The 21,807-nt window shown below is 34.0% G+C and overlaps 1 protein-coding gene across 1 annotated transcript in view; it reads right to left on the reverse strand.

The window, feature by feature from the left end:
• The window catches only part of LOC129231529 (spermatogenesis-defective protein 39 homolog), a 120,957-nt gene that overhangs the window by 28,689 nt on the left and 70,461 nt on the right, over positions 1-21,807 (reverse strand). Inside the window, exons 7-9 of the mRNA XM_054865870.1 lie at positions 17,100-17,239; positions 16,519-16,546; positions 10,539-10,615 (exon numbers count right to left, since the gene is read on the reverse strand). Coding sequence (XP_054721845.1) covers positions 10,539-10,615; positions 16,519-16,546; positions 17,100-17,239 — 245 coding nt within the window. The remainder of the gene's footprint in view (positions 1-10,538; positions 10,616-16,518; positions 16,547-17,099; positions 17,240-21,807) is intronic.

Consider the following 21,807-nt stretch of genomic DNA (forward strand, 5'->3'; position numbering starts at 1 on the left):
TAAAGTCACAAAAAAATGGTAGCCACTTTTGCACTTTTGGAACAAATTTTTTTAAAAAAGTATGCATGCAGCACAAAAATTAAATAACCCATTGTATATTGGCAATAAAACAACAAATTATAATATTATGATACTCTATAAAAACAACAAACAAAATTTCACTTGATTTATTTTTTGGTGTAAATATATATGTATAAAAAAAATGGTAGTCACTTCTGCACTTTTGGAACAATTTCGACCAGTGTCCACAACCCAGAAACAGGCTGCTTGCGGCCCACTTGTGGGCAGCAGTCGGTTAGATGGGAACTGCTGCTCTAAACGAAGGGATCAAGTAACCTATTATGCGGATTTTACAAACATACTTGTAATATTATTAACAATCAGTGGCAATTTACTAAATATATGTCTTCAGTATTTTTTTCAAGTTGTATATTTTGGATAATGTAAACTTCAGAATGTTTTTCATAAAAAAAAAGGTTTCCTTGACACATTCAGACAATCGTTTCTTGAGCTAAACAAAATGGCTGATAAAAAACAAAGTGTTGCCAGATTTTATGTACAAGTATAACTTTAACATAATTTTCTGGTTTCAAATCTCTATTTAGTGATTTTGGTACATTTTTGGCGATGGGATCATGTATCCCCAGGGATCAAGTATCCCCAGTCACCCCTATACAACAAAAGGAAGTATTTTATAATTTTTTAAAAAGAAAACAAAAGTAGTCAAATATAACTAAATAAAAGCAAATGTAAGAATTCATGCAGGATTTCGTTCATTCATTAGTAAGAAAATTTCTATTGCCTGATAGTTGTTTTTTAGGGAAATTGGATCTGCAAAAGGTTGTAAGTGCAAAAACATACTTTATACCAAAAAACAAAAATCATCATCAATAAAACACAGCATTTTTAAATAGAAGGAGACATAGAAATATCAGGAATCATTGATTTTGTTACGTTAATTTAAAATGTTCACTCTGAAATGCATGACAGAAAAAACATATTTGTACAAAATAAAAATAACACTTACTAGAGATTCAAGAGAAGGCTACAAATGGGATTGAAAGCATGCAGTTGTAGTGGGATATTATTTTTTAAAAAAAGAAACACAAAATCACCACACTTGGTGACTGAGACTTGATTCTTTAGTTATATTCTATGAAATGGTCACTCGTTGGCAACTGGCGCCCGCTAATCTAGAGCTTTACCAGATGGATTCATTTGGTTAAATAGCAAACTTCTCCTTGCAGTGTTACAGAGAATGCTCAGTCAGCAAGGCACTAGGCATGTAGCTGCATGGTCTAGAATGGAGTCCTTGTTCTGGCGATCTGATTTCACAGCATTTTTAAAGCCAGCATTACGCATATGACATTTAAGGAATTTCAATTAATGCAGCTGGAATGATCTTTCCTTTTTAAAATCCAGTACTGAGTGTATTATGTATTATTAAGTCACTATTTGAATTAATTTTTCAGTTATTTAGTCTGGCAATTTGTCAACCAGGTGAACATTTTGTTTTTACATATGGTGTTTTCACATGGCATTTTTACAACAAGCGTACAAATTAAGAATGTGAAAGCATCTAACAGGTCAGAAAGTTTTACTTGATACAAGTTTAATATCTAGCACAATAACTGATTCAGATAATATATTACATTTTGAAAAATTTTAAAGCATTTGTTTTCAATACATAACATTTCTTTAGATTAACAAGCCTTTAAACACTCAAGTAACAAACAATGAGCAAGAATATTTATATTCGCATATTCTACATTTTTCAGTAAGGGGTTTTGAGATTCACAATTTGAGAATATTTTGTTGTCTTTGGACTTCATTGCAATAAAAAGTCAAATTCCATAGAAACTGCAAGAATATACTATGCTATTTACTAACAAGGGGGAAGGGGAGAGAATATAATTGCCGGAACTCTAAATGCAGGAAATTAACATTACCATTAATAAAGGAAAACAATTTTTACTTTAAGTTTCAACTGTTAAAAAAATAAATCAGTATGCACTATGCAATGCTTAAATTAATATGAAACAATTTATTTTTAAGGACAATTTATTTAAATTAACAAAACAGCTTTACTTTTAACAAATATATTAATTTTAATAAATACCCAGGCAGCATTAAATGTCCTTTGGACGTCCATTTTATATTTTAAACATTCAAATCTGGTCTGATATCAAAATAGATGAAATTTGGCAATTCTTAGACACCTCTTGCAGTATGTCTCACGGACTAACCTTTTTTTAGACATAAGGATGACCCAAAGTGATCCGTATCATTTCAGGAGGCATTGCATACTTCTTTTTCTAGATGTCCTCAGGACATTTCTCTAAGGATATCCCAAGTCTCAACAAAATCAATCAATTTTAAGGCTTATCTCAAGTTGAAAGGATTTTTTTAAAATTAATTTTCTCAGTGTGGTTTCACTGAAAAAATCACAATGAACTAGGATGTACAAAACTTAATAAACGTAGAACAGTGTATTTATTAAAAATACTTGTTAAAATAAACATGTTTGAATCTCTAACAGCAAACTATGTTGGTTTTAAACAAATATTTGTTACATAGAAAAAGGGCTTGCACAACAACTTTTAAATGTGAAAAATACATGTGTCATATTACAGCAGTCCCTCTTGTATTGAACTTGTTGAGAGAAAACAAAAAGTGCAATGTGATGGAGATTATTAAAAATGATACAGCTAACTTCTTTCGAGCAAGCAAATATGTGTTGATCAGCAGTACATTTAGTTTCTATATTGAGATGCCTCAAAAATGTTTTTTAAAAAATACTACAAAAGGAAATTATCTTACCAATTGATTTGTTTCAATGTTAAAGAAAATAATAATCAAAATTAAATAAAATAAAAATATTTCAGATGTTTTAAAGAAAAATAAGAATTTAAACAATTATAACTTAAACTGCAGTGAATTCAGATGAATTTAAAACATCCTTATAACATTCACTGGCTAAAAAGGGATGAAAAATTAATTTCCTACGAAATACATTGATTTTATTACTTTGAGTGATTTAAAATTAAAAGCAAAGTTTTATTACCTGCAACTGTTTAGGCAACAGTGGAAAACACAACATATCCAAAAGAGAGATATAGTGAGGTGTTACTGTATTTAAATATGACTTCTAAGTCAAAGCCTCTAACAATTTGCACATATCATGGAATAAACTACATGATGAATTTTCTATTGCTACATGAAAAATGAAATAAAAATAGATTATGAACTTAACAAATTAAGTTTGATGATAGCTGCAATTTAAGGTTTCTGAATTCCAGAAGGTAACTCTCCTGCCAAAATAATTTTTACGTTAAGATAATGTTGAATCAAGCACATATTCCTGCATTATAGTGATGCATATTCATAAGTTTTTCTTCTACAGCTAAGTTTACAATTTTACCCAGTAACAGGTTTAACTTTTACCAACAAATGAAACACTAAATGCAACATTTTGTTTCACAGCCTTTCTAAAATTATTATCTACATTTTAACCACGACTTAAGCAATATCTTTTAAGGATTACAAATGTGTCACAGAAAAGTTTGATTAAAAAAATCCTTGCAGTGAAGAAATAATATGATGCTCTTATTCATTCATACATAAGAAGTTATGACAAAGCAATTATAAATCAATATGAATCATAAGTTAACACAGGACTAGGGTGCTACATCAGGGGGCTGCAGTTTATGCCAGAGTGAAAGAATAATTGCCCAAAACTAGACAATTATGCCAAAGTCTCAAGTATCAAAATATTCCCCACCATTGAACATCTACTTTAACTTCAAATGAGTTTGTTGAATTAATGCAGAAATATTAAACTTATTTTCAAAACAGTGCTACTCCAAAACAATTTTAATCTAGTGCAAGCTAAAGCATTTGATCTAATTCAGCCTTTGCTTGAAACTTTAAATGTTTATTATGATGTGCAGCCCAAATTCTCTACTTCACAGTTTTTCCAAAAATTTCATTAGCTGCCGTAATGTCATCATTAAATATTTATAATATAGTAAGATATCTTATAACACTTATATATATATATATATATATATATATATATATATATATATATATATATATATATATATATATATATATATATATATATACATACATATATATATACATATATATATATATATATATATACATATATACATATATATATATATATATATATATATATATATATATATATATATATATATATTGTAACGGATTCGGTGCGACTTCCACTTTCTTGAAATGAAGACACAGTTCTTGATAAAAACACAGGAAATTTATTTACACTATGTACAGGAAAGATCTTCAACCACTGCTAAATTATTCATCAGCAATTAAGCAATTATCACACAACACCGTAAACTCAACGTTTACACACGTATTTACTTCCAAATACGAAAACAACACAGCGAAATGCCTCGCTATAAACAGAGCAAAATGCCCTCAGCTCGAAATATCAATCCAAACTAAACTGTTTATCCATCGCTAACGGCTTAAATACACCGAAAAGAATTTTCTCAAATATTCCACACGCTTCTCGAAATGCGTTGACCGTTATCAAATTTTATCAATGAACAAAAAGGGAATAGGGGTCGTATATTTTAGCCATATGAAAAAGGGGTTGTATATTCATTACGGGAAACTATTTACAGGTTACGTTCCTACAATAATTACTATTTACAGAATTTGTAACATTGCCCCCTTCCTAAGGACTGCACGTCCCGGGCAGTACAATCCCCAGAAAGGGTGTCGAACCTCTATCAAAAGTTTACAAATATTCACATTAATTAATAACTAACAGATACATAGGAAACACAATAATAACAAGAAATATTACTAAACATTAAAAGCAAAAAAATTATCTACAACTTTTATGTTATCAACCATGGTTGTTTACGTAATACTCATGAACTATGGCCATAGTATGGGGCTAACCGATCATAATGTACAACCCTAGGTTTTGCATTAGGTGATTTTTGGATCCTCACTACGACGTCATTTAGTCGGTTAACGACTTTGTAGGGTCCATCCCAATGCGACTGCAATTTGGGTGAAAGACCTTTCCGTCGGATGGGATTCCATAACCAAACCTTGTCGCCTTCGTTGAATTCATGTCCAGTAGACCTTGTGTCGTATCTGGTCTTCATCTTCTCCGCCGCGATGTTGATTCGCTCTCGTGCGAAGTTATGAACGTCTTCCAACCGGGCCTGGAGATCCTGGATGTACTCCTCAGGCGATGAAGGCGCATCCGGAGGACGACCGAAGACGAGATCACAAGGTAGCCGAAGCTCTCGTCCGAAGAGCATCTGAGATGGGGCATATCCGGTAGTCTCGTGGACAGCACTGCGGTAGGCCAGCAGGAACAAAGGTAGCTTCTTGTCCCAATCCTGTTGATTTCTGGATACCATAAGTGAGAGATTATTCAAGATTGTGCGGTTAAATCTCTCCAACATGCCGTCCGATTGTGGGTGTAGTGGTGTTGTCCTAGTTTTCTCAATTCCAAGAATTTGACATTGGCCCTTAAACACAGCAGAGATGAAATTCCTCCCTTGATCGGAATGAATCTGCAAAGGTGTTCCATATCTCGAGATCCAATGTTGGACTAGAGTCTCTGCTACGGTGGTAGCCTCTTGATCTGGAATGGGATATGCTTCCGGCCATTTGGTGAAATAGTCGATGGAAACAAGAATGTATTTGTTCCCATCAGCAGTTCTTGGTAGAGGACCCAGGATGTCGATCCCAATTCGTTCGAAAGGAGCTCCAACGTTGTACAGATGTAGCTTCCCTCTGCTTCTCTTCTTCGGTCCTTTACGAGCAGCACAGGCGTCACAAGAATGGCACCACTTCTCCACGTCATCCTTCGCCTTGCTCCAGAAGAAGCGCTCCCGAACTTTATTGAGGGTTTTCAAGACACCAAAATGTCCTCCAGTCGCACTACTATGTATTTCTTTCAGAACATCTGAAATCCTTGATCGGGGAAGTAGTAACTGCCACCTAGATGTTTTGCCGTCGTCAGATTCCCATTTCCGGTGTAGCACGCCGTTCCGTAAATGGAGTGAGTTCCATAAAGCCCAGTATCTTTTTGTTGCAGGACTGAAGATGGAAACGTCCTGCCAGCTAGGGCGTCGACTGTCACTTTCCATGAACTCTAAAATTGGTTTTATGTCGGGGTCTTCAAGTTGATCTTTTCGAACTTGGTCATCACTCCATGGATCAGGTTCTGATGATGTTGGAGTCACTGTCACCTGATAGGCGGTAGGGCTAGTCGTTCCATACTGTTTCTCGATTCGGGAACAATAGTGGCAGTTCTCAGGACAGGGTCTCCTTGATAAAGCGTCAGCATTACCGTGAGATAACCCTTTTCGATGCTTGATCTCCATGTCATATTCCTGGAGCCGCTGTATCCATCTGGCTATCTGGCCTTCCGGATTTTTGAAGTTCAAAAGCCAAGTTAATGAGGCATGATCTGTCCGAAGCAGAAATTTTCGGCCGTAGAGGTAATGATGGAAGTGTTCTACAGCTTTCACTATGGCCAGTAACTCCTTTCTGGTGACGCAGTAATTTCGCTCCGACTTGGATAAGCATTTGCTCCAGTAAGCGATGACATGTTCATTTCCGTCAATTTCTTGGGATAAAACAGCTCCGATGCCCTCGTTGCTCGCATCAGTATCCAGGATGAAGGATTTTTCAGGCTGAGGATAGGCGAGGATAGGCGTTGATGTTAAAGCCTCCTTCAGTCGTAGAAATGCATCTTCGCATTCTTTGGACCATTCTAACTTTTGCTTGCTCTCCGTCAGCTTATGCAAAGGTCGTGCAATGTTGGAAAAACCCTTTACAAACTTCCTGTAGTACGTGCAGAGCCCCAGGAAACTTCGCAGCTGATGGATGTTTTCGGGACGACTCCAACTCTTGACCGCGGATACCTTTTCCGGATCGGTTTGTACACCCTCAGAAGAGATGAGGTGACCAAGGTAGTTCACTTCCCGGCGGAACAAATTACATTTGGATGGGCTTAACTTCAGATTGGCTTCCTTAAGCTTTTGCAGCACCTTCCTAAGATTTGCCAGATGTTCTTCGAAACTGCGTCCCACGATGATGATATCGTCTAAATAGACCAGACAGGATTCGTAGGAAAGTCCTCTTAACACTGTCTCCATAAGACGCTCGAACGTAGCTGGTGCATTGCAGAGGCCGAAGGGCATCACTTTAAACTGCCATAAGCCTTGTCCAGTTGTAAATGCTGTCTCCTCTCGGTCATCAGGGTGTATCTCAACCTGCCAGTAGCCGCTCTTCAAGTCCAGGGTCGAAAACCACTTGTGACCGGAAAGAGTGTTCAAGGTGTCGTCTATCCGTGGAAGAGGGTAACTGTCTTTCTTGGTGATTTCATTCAGCCGTCGGTAATCGACACAAAATCTGGTGGAGCCATCTTTCTTTCGGACTAAGACGATGGGAGAAGCCCAGGGACTGGATGACGGTTCGATTACATCATTCTCCTTCATCTCTTTCAGGAGGGTCTCAACCTCTTCCTTCTTGGCGAACGGTAGTCGTCTTGGATGCTGTTTAATAGGGGGGTGTTCTCCAGTGTAGATCCTATGCTGCGTTAAATTCGTACGGCCAACATCCTCCGATGTAGATGAAAACAGATGCTTGAAGTCGTCCACCAATTGTTCCGCAGCAGTTCTTTGATCCTTCGATAAGGGTGCACTCCCAATTAACTTCGATGTCAAGGACTCAGAAGACACAGTCTCGGGGAAATTGATTATTCTAATGATGCAGTTTACTGAAGTACAAGTTGCTAACACTTCACCTTTCCGGATATTCCTTGGCCTTTCACTCACGTTGGCGACTCTCACAGGAATTACACCCTTAGAAAGGTCCACAAGCGTAGATGCTACCAGCACTCCTTTTGGGCTATTGCTTAAGTTGGGGTATTCAATGAGTCCAAATCGAAAACTATTGCTTTCTTCAATGGAGCCAGGTATTAATGATTCTGACCTTGAGGGAATCGATAAATCTGTTTGGGCTATTATTTGATGAGCGGATTTTACATCACTTTCTGCGGGGAAAACGGCTATGTCTTCTCTCATCGAATGCAGCTCATTTGTCTTGAAGTCGAGGTTGAAGTCATACTTCTTTAAAAAGTCCAATCCGAGAATGAAGGGGTCTGTGATAGCAGCAACGTATGCCGTATGATGGTAAGTGGCATTTCCAAACACAATTTCTAAGTTTACTTTACCTTCAATCTCGATCTTGTCACCTGTCACAGTTTGGAGGGTAACGCAGGGCGGCGTCCATAGAATGTTGAGTCCAAATTGACGAGCCACATCTGTTCTAACAATTGTAACATTGGCTCCAGTGTCAATAATCAGTTCGCAGGGAAACCCGTTTACATATGCGTAAACAAACAGTCCATTACTGCCGCCACTCGTCGATGAAATCTGGAAAACCTTAAGATGGGGCTCATTCCAATTTGGCGACCTCCGCCCCGCGAGATTGCCATGGCTTAGTTTTCCTGGACCTGGGAGGGAGAGGTGCTCTTCCCTCTGGTTTCTTGGCGAGCTTCACAGTTTCTTCGTAAGTGACCCTCGCCGCCACATTTCCAGCACTTAAGTGATTGTCCATTTTGGTACTTGGGAGCCGAAGTCCTTTTGAGGATTCCTGCAATTTCTTTTATTTGCTTTTCCAGTTCAGCAAAGCGTGACGAAACCGGATCAGACTCATCAGTTTTCACGCCGCGGATTGAATGGCGATCCTTGCGGGTTGCTTGCTGGGCGGCCTCCAACTTCATCGCATACACAACAGCAGCACTCAGGTCTTTGACATCCGCCATCCGTAGAGCTTTCTGGATTTCCGGATCTCGAACCCCGTCGATGTAGTAGTTGAGTGCCAGGTTGTCTCGAACATCCGCAGGACAGTCGCAAAAAGCAAGATGAGACAGTCTCTCGACGTCCGCCGCAAGCTCTTGCAGGGTTTCCCCGGTTTTCTGGAAACGGGACTTCAACTGGAGTCGGCTGAAATCTTTCTGGCACTTCTCACCGAAGCGAAGCTCCAACGCAGATGTGAGGGCGGCGAAATCCAGGCGCTGGCTGTCCGGAAGGGTCTGAAGAATGTCCGCTGCGTCACCTCTCAGGGATGCTGCAAGATGGCAGGCCTTGGTAGCAGAGTCCCATCCGTTCGCTTCCGCCACTATCATGAATTGGGTCTTGTATACTTGCCACGAACTTTTCCCATCAAATGTGGCGAGTTTAATGGACGGTCGAGCAACAGATGTGGGAGCGCCAAACTGTACAGAACTGCTTTCCGCGGTCGCCAATCTCCGTTCCATGTCCTTAATTATTTCTTCCTTAAATGAAGTAAATTTCTTGTCTTCTTCTTCCAACTTATTTTCCACATTGGCGATACGCTCTTCCACAGTATCAAATTTTTCTTCCAGAGCATCAACTTTATCTCCCATGGCGGTTAGTTGATTCTCCATCATGGTTTTCATCGACGTTAGGTCACTTTTTATTTCATTTTGACTTGTAGTAATTTTAGCAGTTAAATCACTATTTAACTGTTCTTGGTTAGTCGCCATACTTTCAGTCAAGTCGCTTTTCACAGCATTAATTGCTTCCAGAAGTTGTTTTAATTGGTCATCCATTGCGCGAGTAATCACCATAAAAACAAAGTCTACAAATTCAAACAGTCTTTATGAAAAAATGTCCAAAGTCAAACTTACTCCAAGAAAGTCCAGAAGAAGCCCCACGTTGGGCGCCAATTGTAACGGATTCGGTGCGACTTCCACTTTCTTGAAATGAAGACACAGTTCTTGATAAAAACACAGGAAATTTATTTACACTATGTACAGGAAAGATCTTCAACCACTGCTAAATTATTCATCAGCAATTAAGCAATTATCACACAACACCGTAAACTCAACGTTTACACACGTATTTACTTCCAAATACGAAAACAACACAGCGAAATGCCTCGCTATAAACAGAGCAAAATGCCCTCAGCTCGAAATATCAATCCAAACTAAACTGTTTATCCATCGCTAACGGCTTAAATACACCGAAAAGAATTTTCTCAAATATTCCACACGCTTCTCGAAATGCGTTGACCGTTATCAAATTTTATCAATGAACAAAAAGGGAATAGGGGTCGTATATTTTAGCCATATGAAAAAGGGGTTGTATATTCATTACGGGAAACTATTTACAGGTTACGTTCCTACAATAATTACTATTTACAGAATTTGTAACAATATATATATATACATATATATATACATATATATATATATATATATATATATATATACATATATATATATATATATATATATATATATATATACAATAGCTCTAATAAAATTATAAGTACGTAAATACTAGAGGGGGAGGGCAGCTAACGGAAATTGTTTAGTGAAGTAAACCACCATGTAATCTGGTCATGGTCAACAACTCAATTGTAAAGTGTTTCAAGAGTAGTCAAATTTAAAATGACTATCATTGCATAAAACATTGAAAAAGTACCTATAACAACTTTGAATTCCTTTCCTTTTCACTTCTGGAGCACGCAGTTTATGAATAACTCTTTCATACTTCAACATCTATCAAATAAAGGGGAAAAAGTAAGTAATCACAAAAAACGAATTAAAAAAAAACTCAATGGACTTGGGTCCCTTTCAAAGGCTGCTTATTAGCTTGCAAATTATTGCTATTATAAATAAGGCAAAGTGAAGTAGGAGAATGAAACACCTTTCAAGGGACAAGTTATCCATCTGAAATACTTATTTTAAAATCATACAAAGAGATACAAAATCATCTAACTACTGATCTTTTCTGTTCAAAGGCCTTTCTAATGAGTTGAGAGCAAAAGTTAAAAGCTTCAAAAGATCATATTCAGTTTTTGACCACAGTACATTTCCTTTCAAACACCAATAAATTGTGAGCAAGATTAAGGGGGCATTCCAGACTAGAGGTTTGATTTTAAGCTAATTTTACAGAGATAATTTTTAAAAAAACAGTAATTATTTTAACTATCCATTTTAATCAGTTTTTATTGATAATTTAAAAGTATAAAATGTATAATAGTTGAAAATAAATTCAAAGTTGAAGTTAGCCAAGGTCGGCAAAGTGGGGGGACTCTAAAAAAGGGGGTCTCCTGGTTGATGTGATTAAAATCTTCCTGGTGATCTAAAACAACAAATTAAGGTTAAAGCTAATTAAACACATTGGAAAAATTATCTAATCAGAGCCAATTTGAAAAAGAAATGCCCAAAATGACATTTTTTTTAAACAAATCATTTTTTGGCTTTTTTTTCAAATTTGGAATTTTTTTTTTTAAATATTAAAAACCAAAAATTAAAAAAAAAACCCCTAGGAGGAGACAATCTTGATGGTGTATTAATAAAGTCTGTACCAAATTTCAAGTGGTGCATTAGAATGCGAGTAATCTTGTTTGGAGAAAATGCATTTAAAGTTTGCACTCTTGTTTAGGGCAGTCTGAGTGGTTTAATGTAGGGATGCAACGAATAGTAATTTAGCCGAATACCGAATACCGAATATTCGGCCATAGTCAAGGCCGAATATTCGGCTATTCGGCCGCCGAATAGTTAACTTGTTTTTGTCTAAAAACAAAGCACAGTTTGTATTGAAAGCACATTTGTGTGCATTAAACAGCTTAAAATACTATATCACACTAGAAAAAAAATGTTTTGGAGTGAATTAATTATTTTTTGAAAGCATTAGTATTATCTTTAACAATATTCGGCCAAATAATTACTAATAGCAGGCACTAAGAGCAATCCTATTCATCTTATGTAAACCTATTTAATTTTCTTTTTAAACTGGTAATCTAAAAAATAAAGAATCTATTCAAATAAGCTTCTTTTTTACCTCCCTTTCATAAGAACTTCCTTTTTCAACATTCCTCTTTTACTTTCAAAATCTGTTCTTTTGACCCCTACCAAAGCTTGTTCTGTATCCTTTCCCCCTTAACCCCTTCTAACTAATGGACTGGTTCTAACTGATAAGGGTTGTAAATGGCAAGAAGGCAGTAGCTCTGTGCAGATCCAAGTTTTGGTTTAATCTGGTATTACATTTTTTTTTACTTTACAAACCTGTTCTTTCAATAGGCTCAATAGTTGTTCTGTCACTACCCTAACCCCTTTCAAAAGAGTGGACTAGTTCTAACTGATAAGAACCCCTTTCAAAAGAGTGTAATAGCTCTAACTGATAAGGGTCAGTAATATTAGTTGCTCTAAGCAAGTATTTTATTCTGTTCTGAGTTCAAAGAAAGCAAAATGGATTTTTCTGTCAATAAAAGAAGTATTGTTTGGAGCATTTTTGAACCTATACCAAATGATTGCACAAAAGCAAGATGTAAATTGTGCAAAAGTATTCTGTCAAGAGGAGGAGTTGGAAAAAAAGCAACTGCAAGCTCACTGATGAACCATTTGGCTAAAAAGCATCCAGAAGAATATAATGAAAAAAGCAAAAACCAAACTTGTGATGCAGTTGTGGAAGCAAATATACCATCTACATCTACACCCAGTACAAGTCAAGGCGTAAAAAGGAAGCAAGAAACCATTGATTCACTTTTTGAAAAGAAAAAAAAAAGGGACATTAATGACAACCGATCAGTAGAACTGCACACTTTAATTGCGGAAATGATAGCATGCGACAATCAACCATTTAGTTTTGTCGAAGATGAAGGCTTCATTAATTTAATGAAAAAAGCTCAGCCACAGTATAAAATTCCCAGCCGGGAATATTTTAAACAGAAAGTTATTCCTTCTCTTTATGAAGATTGCAAAAAAAAAGTTGTAACATTAATATCAGATGCAGAATTCATATCACTAACATCGGATATTTGGACTAGTTCTGTCAGCAATGAAAGTTTCATGAGCTTTACTGCCCACTGGATATCAAAGGATTTTATTTATCATCACGCTGCCCTGGAAGCGAAGCATTTTCCGGGAAGCCATACTGGTGAAGCTATCTGTGATATGGTCAAAACAGTGGTTGACGATTGGAAAATGAATGACAAAATCCACATAGTATTACGTGATGAAGGATCAAATATCAAGAAAGGAGTACGTATTTCAAACTTGAAAAATGAATCCTGCTTTTTACACTCCTTGCATTTGACTGTATGCGATGGTTTAGCATCACAAAGATCAATAAGCGATTTAATTGCTCAAGGAAAAAAGATTGTTAAACATTTCAGTCATTCTCCCTTAGCATGTTCAAGATTGAGAAGCATTCAAGCGAATGAGTTAAAAGTTCCTGAGAAAAAACTAATACAAAGCGTGTCTACTCGATGGAACAGCACATATTACATGCTGGAAAGATTATTAGATCAAAAAAACGCAGTTTCTCTATATGCCTCTAAATTTGGGGATATAAGCAACTTAAGTTCAAATCAGTGGACAGTTTTGGAAAAGGTGCTCCATCTTCTGAAACCATTCGAAGAAATAACAAAACAAATTTCACTATCAAAATCATTTATTTCAGAAGTCATCCCAATACTTACAACATTAAAATTATATTTGGATAAATTAAGCGACTTTTCTGGAGTTGGTACAATGAAGGATACTCTTAGCCAAAGTTTAGACAAGAGATTTTCATCAATTCAAAACAATGAACACTACTGCATTGCTACAGTGTTAGATCCGAGATTTAAATTATTTTTTTTCAACAAAGTTGAAGCAAAAGACACTGAAGTTAAGTCAAAACTTATAGCTATTATGAAAAGTACCAACACTAAACCAGCTGAATTACTGGAGAAAAATATTTCAAGTTCATTCCTTCCAACATCTGAAGCACAAAATTCTTTGTGGGCGTGTTTCAATGAAATTGCAACGCAACCACTAAGTGAAGCCCCGGAAGAAACCTCCACTCAAAATGAAATTGACCGATATCTTTCCCAACCACTTTTGCGAAGAACTGACTGTCCCTTAAAATGGTGGGCGCAAAACACTGAAGCTTATCCTAATCTATCTCAGTTAACCAGGAAATACCTTTCAGCACCAGGAAGCACTGTTTATAGTGAACGATTGTTCTCAGAAGCTGGAAACATTTATGAGAAAAAGAGAAATAGACTTTCTCCTGAAAATGCTGAAAAATTATTGTTCTTACATCATAATTTGCGTGCGTATAAAAATAAGTAACTGTTTTATGATAACATATGATAAAATTATGATATGTTCCCAAGTCCCCAAAATTATTTTTTTCAAGTTTCAATTCATTTTTTCCCGCATTTCTTTTTTCTAAGTAATTGTGTAATATTTATGTTTATCATTTTAACCACTTCTCTATCTCTAGTTGTTGTGTCCATTCAATTATTTTTGAAGAAGCCAATCTACACTAATAGTTATTGCTTAATGCCAAGAGGGGCAGTTTCCCCCCCCCCTTTTTTTTGTTTAGTGCAAAAAATTCCATTTTTAAGTGATAGAATACTAGGTTAGATTAGAAATACTTGTACTCTAAATGATTTTTATTTTTCTCTCTGCCTTTCTAATTAAAATAATGATGCATTTTGAGATTTCGTAAAGTTTCACGACACTGAATATTTTTGCAATATTTTTTAATTTTTTATTTTCGTTTGTTCTAAAACATCCAAAGAAAACAGTTCCACTTTTGCAATCATAATTTTTTTTTATTTAGCTGAAATGTAATTTTTCATATGGTGTTTATAAATCAGTGTACTTCTGTTTTTGTATTGATATTTTTTCCCAAAATATGTTTATACCAAAATTTCTGAATCCTTTAGTTAGTTGTATTTTAAAACTTGATAAGTCTTATTTCCTTTATTTTGTAAATATCACATTCACAATTGACCATTACACCTATTCTTGGTCCCTTGATTTAAATTTTTATTTTTAAAATAATGATTTTGTCCCTCTATAATCATGCAATGTTTCTTTTTCCCTTGTGCAGGCTTTATAAAAATGTTCATTGTTTGGTTAAAACAATTGAATCTAATTTTTAAACAATCATATCCTATTTTAATATGAAACAGAACTTCATTATCTTTGAAAAAAAAAAAAAATATTGCAGTGTCAGGATCAGGATTATGCATATGCAATATTTACTGCTAATGAACCAATTGCTCTATGTTATTCAAAATGAAAATTTATTATTTACAATTACTTTTTTTTTCTCATTCATAATCTATTACTTGAAAAATAGCATTGTCACACTGTATATATATTTTTAATGTTTTAGTGGATTAGTATATAAAAGTGGATTAAAAGACTTTTTTAATTTTTATGTATTAAGTTTAGCTATTATACAAAGTACTAGTAGTTTTAGACTTCAGGTCCCTTTTTTCCCTTGCGGCTAATTAAAAATCTGGTTTGAACCTGGACATATCATACTACTGCAGACATTACAAAGGTGGTTTTCAAAATGTTGTAAAAGGAATCTTAATAGTTTATGTCTGGACGAAATTTTGTATTTTAAAGAATAAGAAAAATAAAAGCTTTTTGAGTCTTTTTATTTAAGTTATTCTTAAAGTATGGTTTATCAGTACATTATAATTACTTTAATAAGAAGTATCAACCCTTCCTAATATGTCAGGGGAAAACTATTTTGTGTGGTTTTTTCAGAGGTAATTTTGTAGATATATCTTAGTAACCATTCATTAATGTCCACCATTAAATATGACAATGCACTGGATAATGAACCTGACAATGTGCTAGAGGCTGACTTCATTGAAAATATTCAACAAACATGATGAATACAAATTTAAAGATGTAAAATTTTCAACGAAAAAGTGACAAACAAGCTTTTTTTCAAGTATTCGGCCAAGGCCGAATAGTAAACTAGGTATTCGGCCGAAGCCGAATATTCGGCTGACAGGCCGAATAGGCCGAATATTCGGCCGCGGCCGAATATTCGTTGCATCTCTAGTTTAATGGTATGTTATAAGCATTTTTTTTTTCAATCAGCCATCCGTGCCTTATACAATGTTCTTTCCTCCACCTCAAAAGCTACATTTTTGGCAGATCTTTCAGTCATAATAGCTTTTTTGCTTTCCTTTAAAGCTTCAGATGCTCGTACCTCCAAACGTTTGATATGATGTAGATCTTGTTTGCCAGCTGTTTCTTAATCTATCTGGATGTAAATTACTTCCTTTTGACTTTTTTTTTATCCATTTTATTTATATAAAATTTTGAATTTAACACTGAAGAAATACACAGGCTTACAGAACCTTTGAGATGCTCATTTGTCAGGAATACATTGAGAGCAAAAGAATTTATTTTAAGAAAATTAACTATAACTCCAAGAATAATTCAAATAATTTCAGTACATCCTCTCAGAAATTTATTATTAAAAGTCTATGAAAATATAAAGGAAAAAACGATTTTTTTTTTTTTTTTTTTTTGAATTTCTAAACTAAAATACTATAGATAAGGGAGCAATAATGTAAATCGAAACAGTTTATACAAATGTGAAATAATGGGAGTAGTAATAAAGGAGAAATTAAGCTTGCATAAGTACTTACAGCCGCATCTTCATCTTTACTCAGCAACCTGTAACAGGAAAAAAACAACAACAAAATAAATAAATAAATAAATAAATAAATAAATAGAATAAAAGATAGAAAACTTTTGGTACATAGGAATAAAATATACATATTAATTTAGAGAAAGTTATTGAATAAGAAAACAAAAATATACAATGAATCAACTGATCATCAAGACAGCATGTGCAAATAGATACACTAATAAGGATACTCAATTGGATCAAAGAAATACCTAATAAATTTAGAAATTAATTTGTCTCATGCTGAGAAATCTCACACCTATTAAAATTTAGAAACTATGTACTGTCATAAATGTGTCATTTGCTGTGTTTTTGTTTGAATTATGATTAAGCTTCAGTTTAATCACATATTTAAAAGATAACTACCAAGAAACTTTGAAGAATAAAATAACTAGAAAATTAGGAAATAAATTACATCTTTTACAGTATTTTCTAAGTTAAAATTTAATGAAAATCCTATCTACTTCAGGAATACATGCTATTCATAGAAAATCAAAGTCCAAGCTAAAGAATCATACATTTGAAAATGGAGGAAATTACATTAATAGATGTTCCAGCTCTTCAAATTTTTGACTTTGCTTCAAAAATGCGATGTATGAATTCTGAGCATCTTCATGAGATGATAAAATTTCTTGAGAGAAAAGTGAATCCTTTAGAGAACTTTTTAAGAAAAGTAATACCTAAATACAAAATAAAAAGATCTATAATAAATATACAGTAAGAATGCAATTATTAAGAATAAAAGCATCTTTGAGTAACAATTTTACATATCACACCCAGGCAAAGAAAGTGACACAACTCAAAAAAAGTAGGGTTGGAGAAAAGCAAGTTATTATGCAATGGTCGTTTTAAGTGATTTATTTTCAAATACGACAATGCTCGTAAAAAAAAAAAAAAAATTATATAAGGCATTGGAAAGCAAAGGGATGTAAGTGACAAAATTAAAAATTTGGAGATAATCAGTACAAATAGTAAGCGATCTTCTTCTCTGTCATGTGCTTTTCAAGGTTTTCCCTGTATCTTGCAAATAAAATTCAAGTACTCTTCAAGGACTTTTTAAGGACATTTAAAAATTTCTCAAGGAAACTCTAATGAAGGGCATGCAAAAAAATCAAAATAAGCATCAAGAATTACGGTTCAATCAATGAACCATAAAATGATTATCTTCAGATTTGATATGCAATACATTTAGTAAGCCTGAAAATTGTGAACTTTTTTGAAATAAAGTTAAAATTTTTGCATCAGTATGAAAGAGAAAATTGTAGGAGAATAAACATTAGAGTGAAACACTTAACATTTTAGCTTGTCCAAGTTTGAACTCAAAAGAGGCTACTGCGTAAGAAATTGGATGGTTTAACTAGATTTTCAGTAGAAAATATTGTATCACTGTGACAGAATCGAATCAAAATAGCTAAATAAGAAAATCTGCAGGCCAGGGAAGGGACATTTAACAATTTAAGAGGGTTTTTTTTAATGAAGTAATTAAATAATTTAAAGCCATTATTGATACCAGATCAGGGGTGGACACAAGGAGAGGGTCATGGGGTCATAACCTCCCTAAACCGTCCACAATAGTATACATCCATAATGAAAACAATTTGAGTAGTAAATTTAATTCAATAATTATGTTTGAAAGTAAATATTTAAAATACAGCAAAGACTAAAACTTTTAAATAAGAGACCTTCAGAAACATGACATGAAACGATTTGCATAATCATTTTTTTTTTTTTTTAATAACAGTTCATGCAAGTTGATATTGACTTACACAGTTTTCTATGAAATAGTTTTAAATACAGCACACAACTTTCTTCCAAGCACAAGTTCAGTATTGGCATGTTTAAATATATTTTATACATTTTATTTTATTTTCAATGGTTCTTTAAAAAAATACTTTAATTTAAAAAGAAATGCTTAAAATACACAACTACCAAAAAGAGTATTAATGAATAAAATATTTAAAAAATATTTACAAAAGAATTCATCTAAGCTAGCTTATTACATATTAAATTTTGAATTTTAAAATAACTGAAATAAGTGCAGGATGCAAAAAGATTGTAATTGTAAGTGGAACAAGCAAGTGCTCTGCTAAGCATGTGTTCAGTTATGGCATGTCTAAAAACTTTTTTTGTGTGTGTGTTGATTCTATTTTTAAAAGTTTGCTTACAAATATTTTACTTCAATTAAAAAATAAACAGAAAATTACAATTAAGTGATTATTATTTTCTAATTTTGATTTTTCCCACAAAATACGCAAAAACCAAAAATATATTAATAAATAAAATAAAATATTATTTTCAAAAAAGCCCTTCTAAGCTAGCATACTATAAAGAAATTTCGTAGTTTGAAGATACTTGAAATTACAACAGAATGCAAAAAATTTTAAACGTATGCTCCGGACTGTGAGTATGCCAGACAGCTTTTTACATCTGCTTCCTGGCTTCCTTGGGAGCTGCGAGAGAAAATATGACTCAGCATGTACTATTGATGACTTGTATCCAACTGGCCACCAGACCCAAAAAACTTAGTGGCCACTACTGTTGCTGAGTTTTGAAGTGTAAAATGGGGAGGGGGGGAGGGGATTTTGACTACTTCCATAAATATACAAATATGTATAGATAACTTTACAGAGAACATTTCAAAAGCTATAAACATGCATTTTGGAAAATTTAAGTTAAGATAGGTTTTTAATTTATTTTTCCAAAACGAATAGATAAACAAATCAATGAGAAAACAGAAGAAAACTGCTTGTTAGATGAAATAGTTTTAGTTTATCACAAAGCCTCTAAAGCAGTGAGGATCAAATACATTTTTGCTAATTCTAATCTCTTTCTCAAAATACTAGAAAAGCCTTTTCTAGAATTTTGAGATATGTCACTTTCTTTGACATGTTGTTTATGATTAAATATTGCTAATAAAGTTTTGTGTTTAACTTACTTGAATTTAGTTCAAAAAATAAGAAAGACTATTATGCCTTTGAGTGATTTCTAATTTGTTGACCAAAAAAGGCATTTTATTTTCATGTATTTTAAAGCATACAATAATATAAATTAGAATTTAGCATCACATTTCAACTTCTTTTTCATATATATATTTTTTACATGGACCTCGGAAAGGATTCACATTAAATTTATGACTGGGAAAGATAATTAAATTTTTTAGGTTATTTAACTACATCACACTTTCAAGGCACAATAAGTAAAAAATTGAAATGGTATGAGAGTTACCAAAGAACAAAACCTGGCTTAGTAAAGTACCTGGCTAAGTAAGCATGGGTATATTTCAATTTATAAGCAAATTGAAACAAAATACATTAAATTCGATGATAATGGAGAACATAAAAATGTAAGCAATTTTTAGATCAGAGGAATCTGTAGTTTTGAGTTGATTTTACTCCTTTCACAAACTTTATGGCTCTAAAATGAAAATCATAGCTTTATGTATCAATGATTGAAAAGTCTGGTCATTGTGTAATGAAAAGAAAGCATTTACTCTGTGAAAATAAAGCAGAATTAAGTTACACAGTAACATCCAGTTACTTGGAAAAAGTCCAAACTAAAATTAAAACTACAATTAACCCTTGCTTGTCATGATTAATCCATTCCAGACTCCACCATGTTAAGTGAATATCTGTAAAGTAGGATTCTTTACATGTAAATGAAGAAATTTCTTAATTAGAGAGTAGAAAACTTATTTCCGATCCTTACCCACTACAATTGTTTCAGTATATTACGCAAAATGTAAGAAAAGTAGACGTTTATGAAGACTTTTTATGTATCACACTATTATTGTTGTGAATTTAAGTATATGCAAGCACAACTCTTATACACTACCACAAGCCTGTGAATATAGTGTAACTTGTTCAATATTGAAAGAAGTAGAAATGAGTGATAGCATCTCTTCCAATTCCATCTCTGCATTATTTCCCTTACCCTATTGAAGGTAAACCTTACTGTTTAAAAAGAAAGCAGTTGAACACCATTTACAGATGTATTTAACTCATTAATGATAATACAGTGACAGATACTCTCAATAATAGTTTAATGGCTAAAAGCAGACAGCAACTTCTGGACTCCTGAGGTTTTGTTCTTTAAATCTGCCCCCTCCTTCCCTCAACTGGCATCTACTATATAACTCCTCTAAAGGAGTTTCTTCACTTAAAAACTACATTGAGGGATTGGAAAGGGGGAAGTTAGTAAAAAAGAGGTGGGCATTATTAGCTGTGTGTTAGATAGTGGGAATATTCCAGAGGTAAAGGTGGAAGATTGCTGAGGAAACAGACTGAGAAACAAAGGGTATAATTTTGGGAGATTCAATAGGTAGAGTGTTAGGTGTAAGGTGGCTAGGTGTTGTTTGTCAGGAGCTCGGGTGAGAGATGTAAATATGGTTGCTGAAAAGAAGGGGGCATTTAATAAAGAAGATGTAGTTACTTTGTGGGTGGGAACAAACAATGTAGGCCATAGTAACAACAATGAGTTTACAAAAGAATGGGATTCCCTGTTGGACAAAGCAACCAACAGTTCGACAAATGTCCAAGAAAGTTGGTTTGCTTCCCAGATATGAAGTGCATTGAAGCTGATTAAACCAATGGGCTAGGAGTATGAACCTGGTACTCAAGGAAATTTGCCTAAAGCGTAGTATCAGGTTTATTGATGTGAGGAGTAAATGTAAACACGATTGGATTGCTAGGGATGACCAGCATCTGAGTTCTACAGGGGTCAAAATGGTTAGTGGTTTGGTTTTAGAGGCTTCAGAATAAAAAAAACTAAGTTGGAATGAGAGTATGGTTTAAGGAGCAAAATTCGAAACGGTACTAAATATTGGGATTTTAGTAGAAATGGAAAAAGAGTGGCTAATAAGAAAAAAGATTTTAACCCATTCCATGACTAGCCCGAAAACCCTTAACGCACATGGGGCCAGATAACAATCGGAGTTGCTTTTTGCTTGTAGTAGCACTTTTCTCCCCATTTTGCAATCGGGATTTTAATGTTGTGTTTGCTGTTCAGCTTGCATTTGAAAATTGCTTCGCTTTATTAGTTTTTAGGCACTGAATTAAATGTTGCAATAAAATACAAGGCTGCTAATATGTGCTGAAATATTCATACATTTACACAGTACATAACAGGAAAATAATAAACAATAGAGGGTAGGACAAAAAGCAATTATTTTAATAACACTAATTATTTTATTTATTTATTTATTTATTTATTTTTTTTTTTTTTTTTGCTCTAACCTCAGTATATCATTTTT

Source organism: Uloborus diversus, chromosome 10 (assembly GCF_026930045.1).
Source record: "Uloborus diversus isolate 005 chromosome 10, Udiv.v.3.1, whole genome shotgun sequence".
Lineage (NCBI taxonomy): Eukaryota > Metazoa > Arthropoda > Arachnida > Araneae > Uloboridae > Uloborus > Uloborus diversus.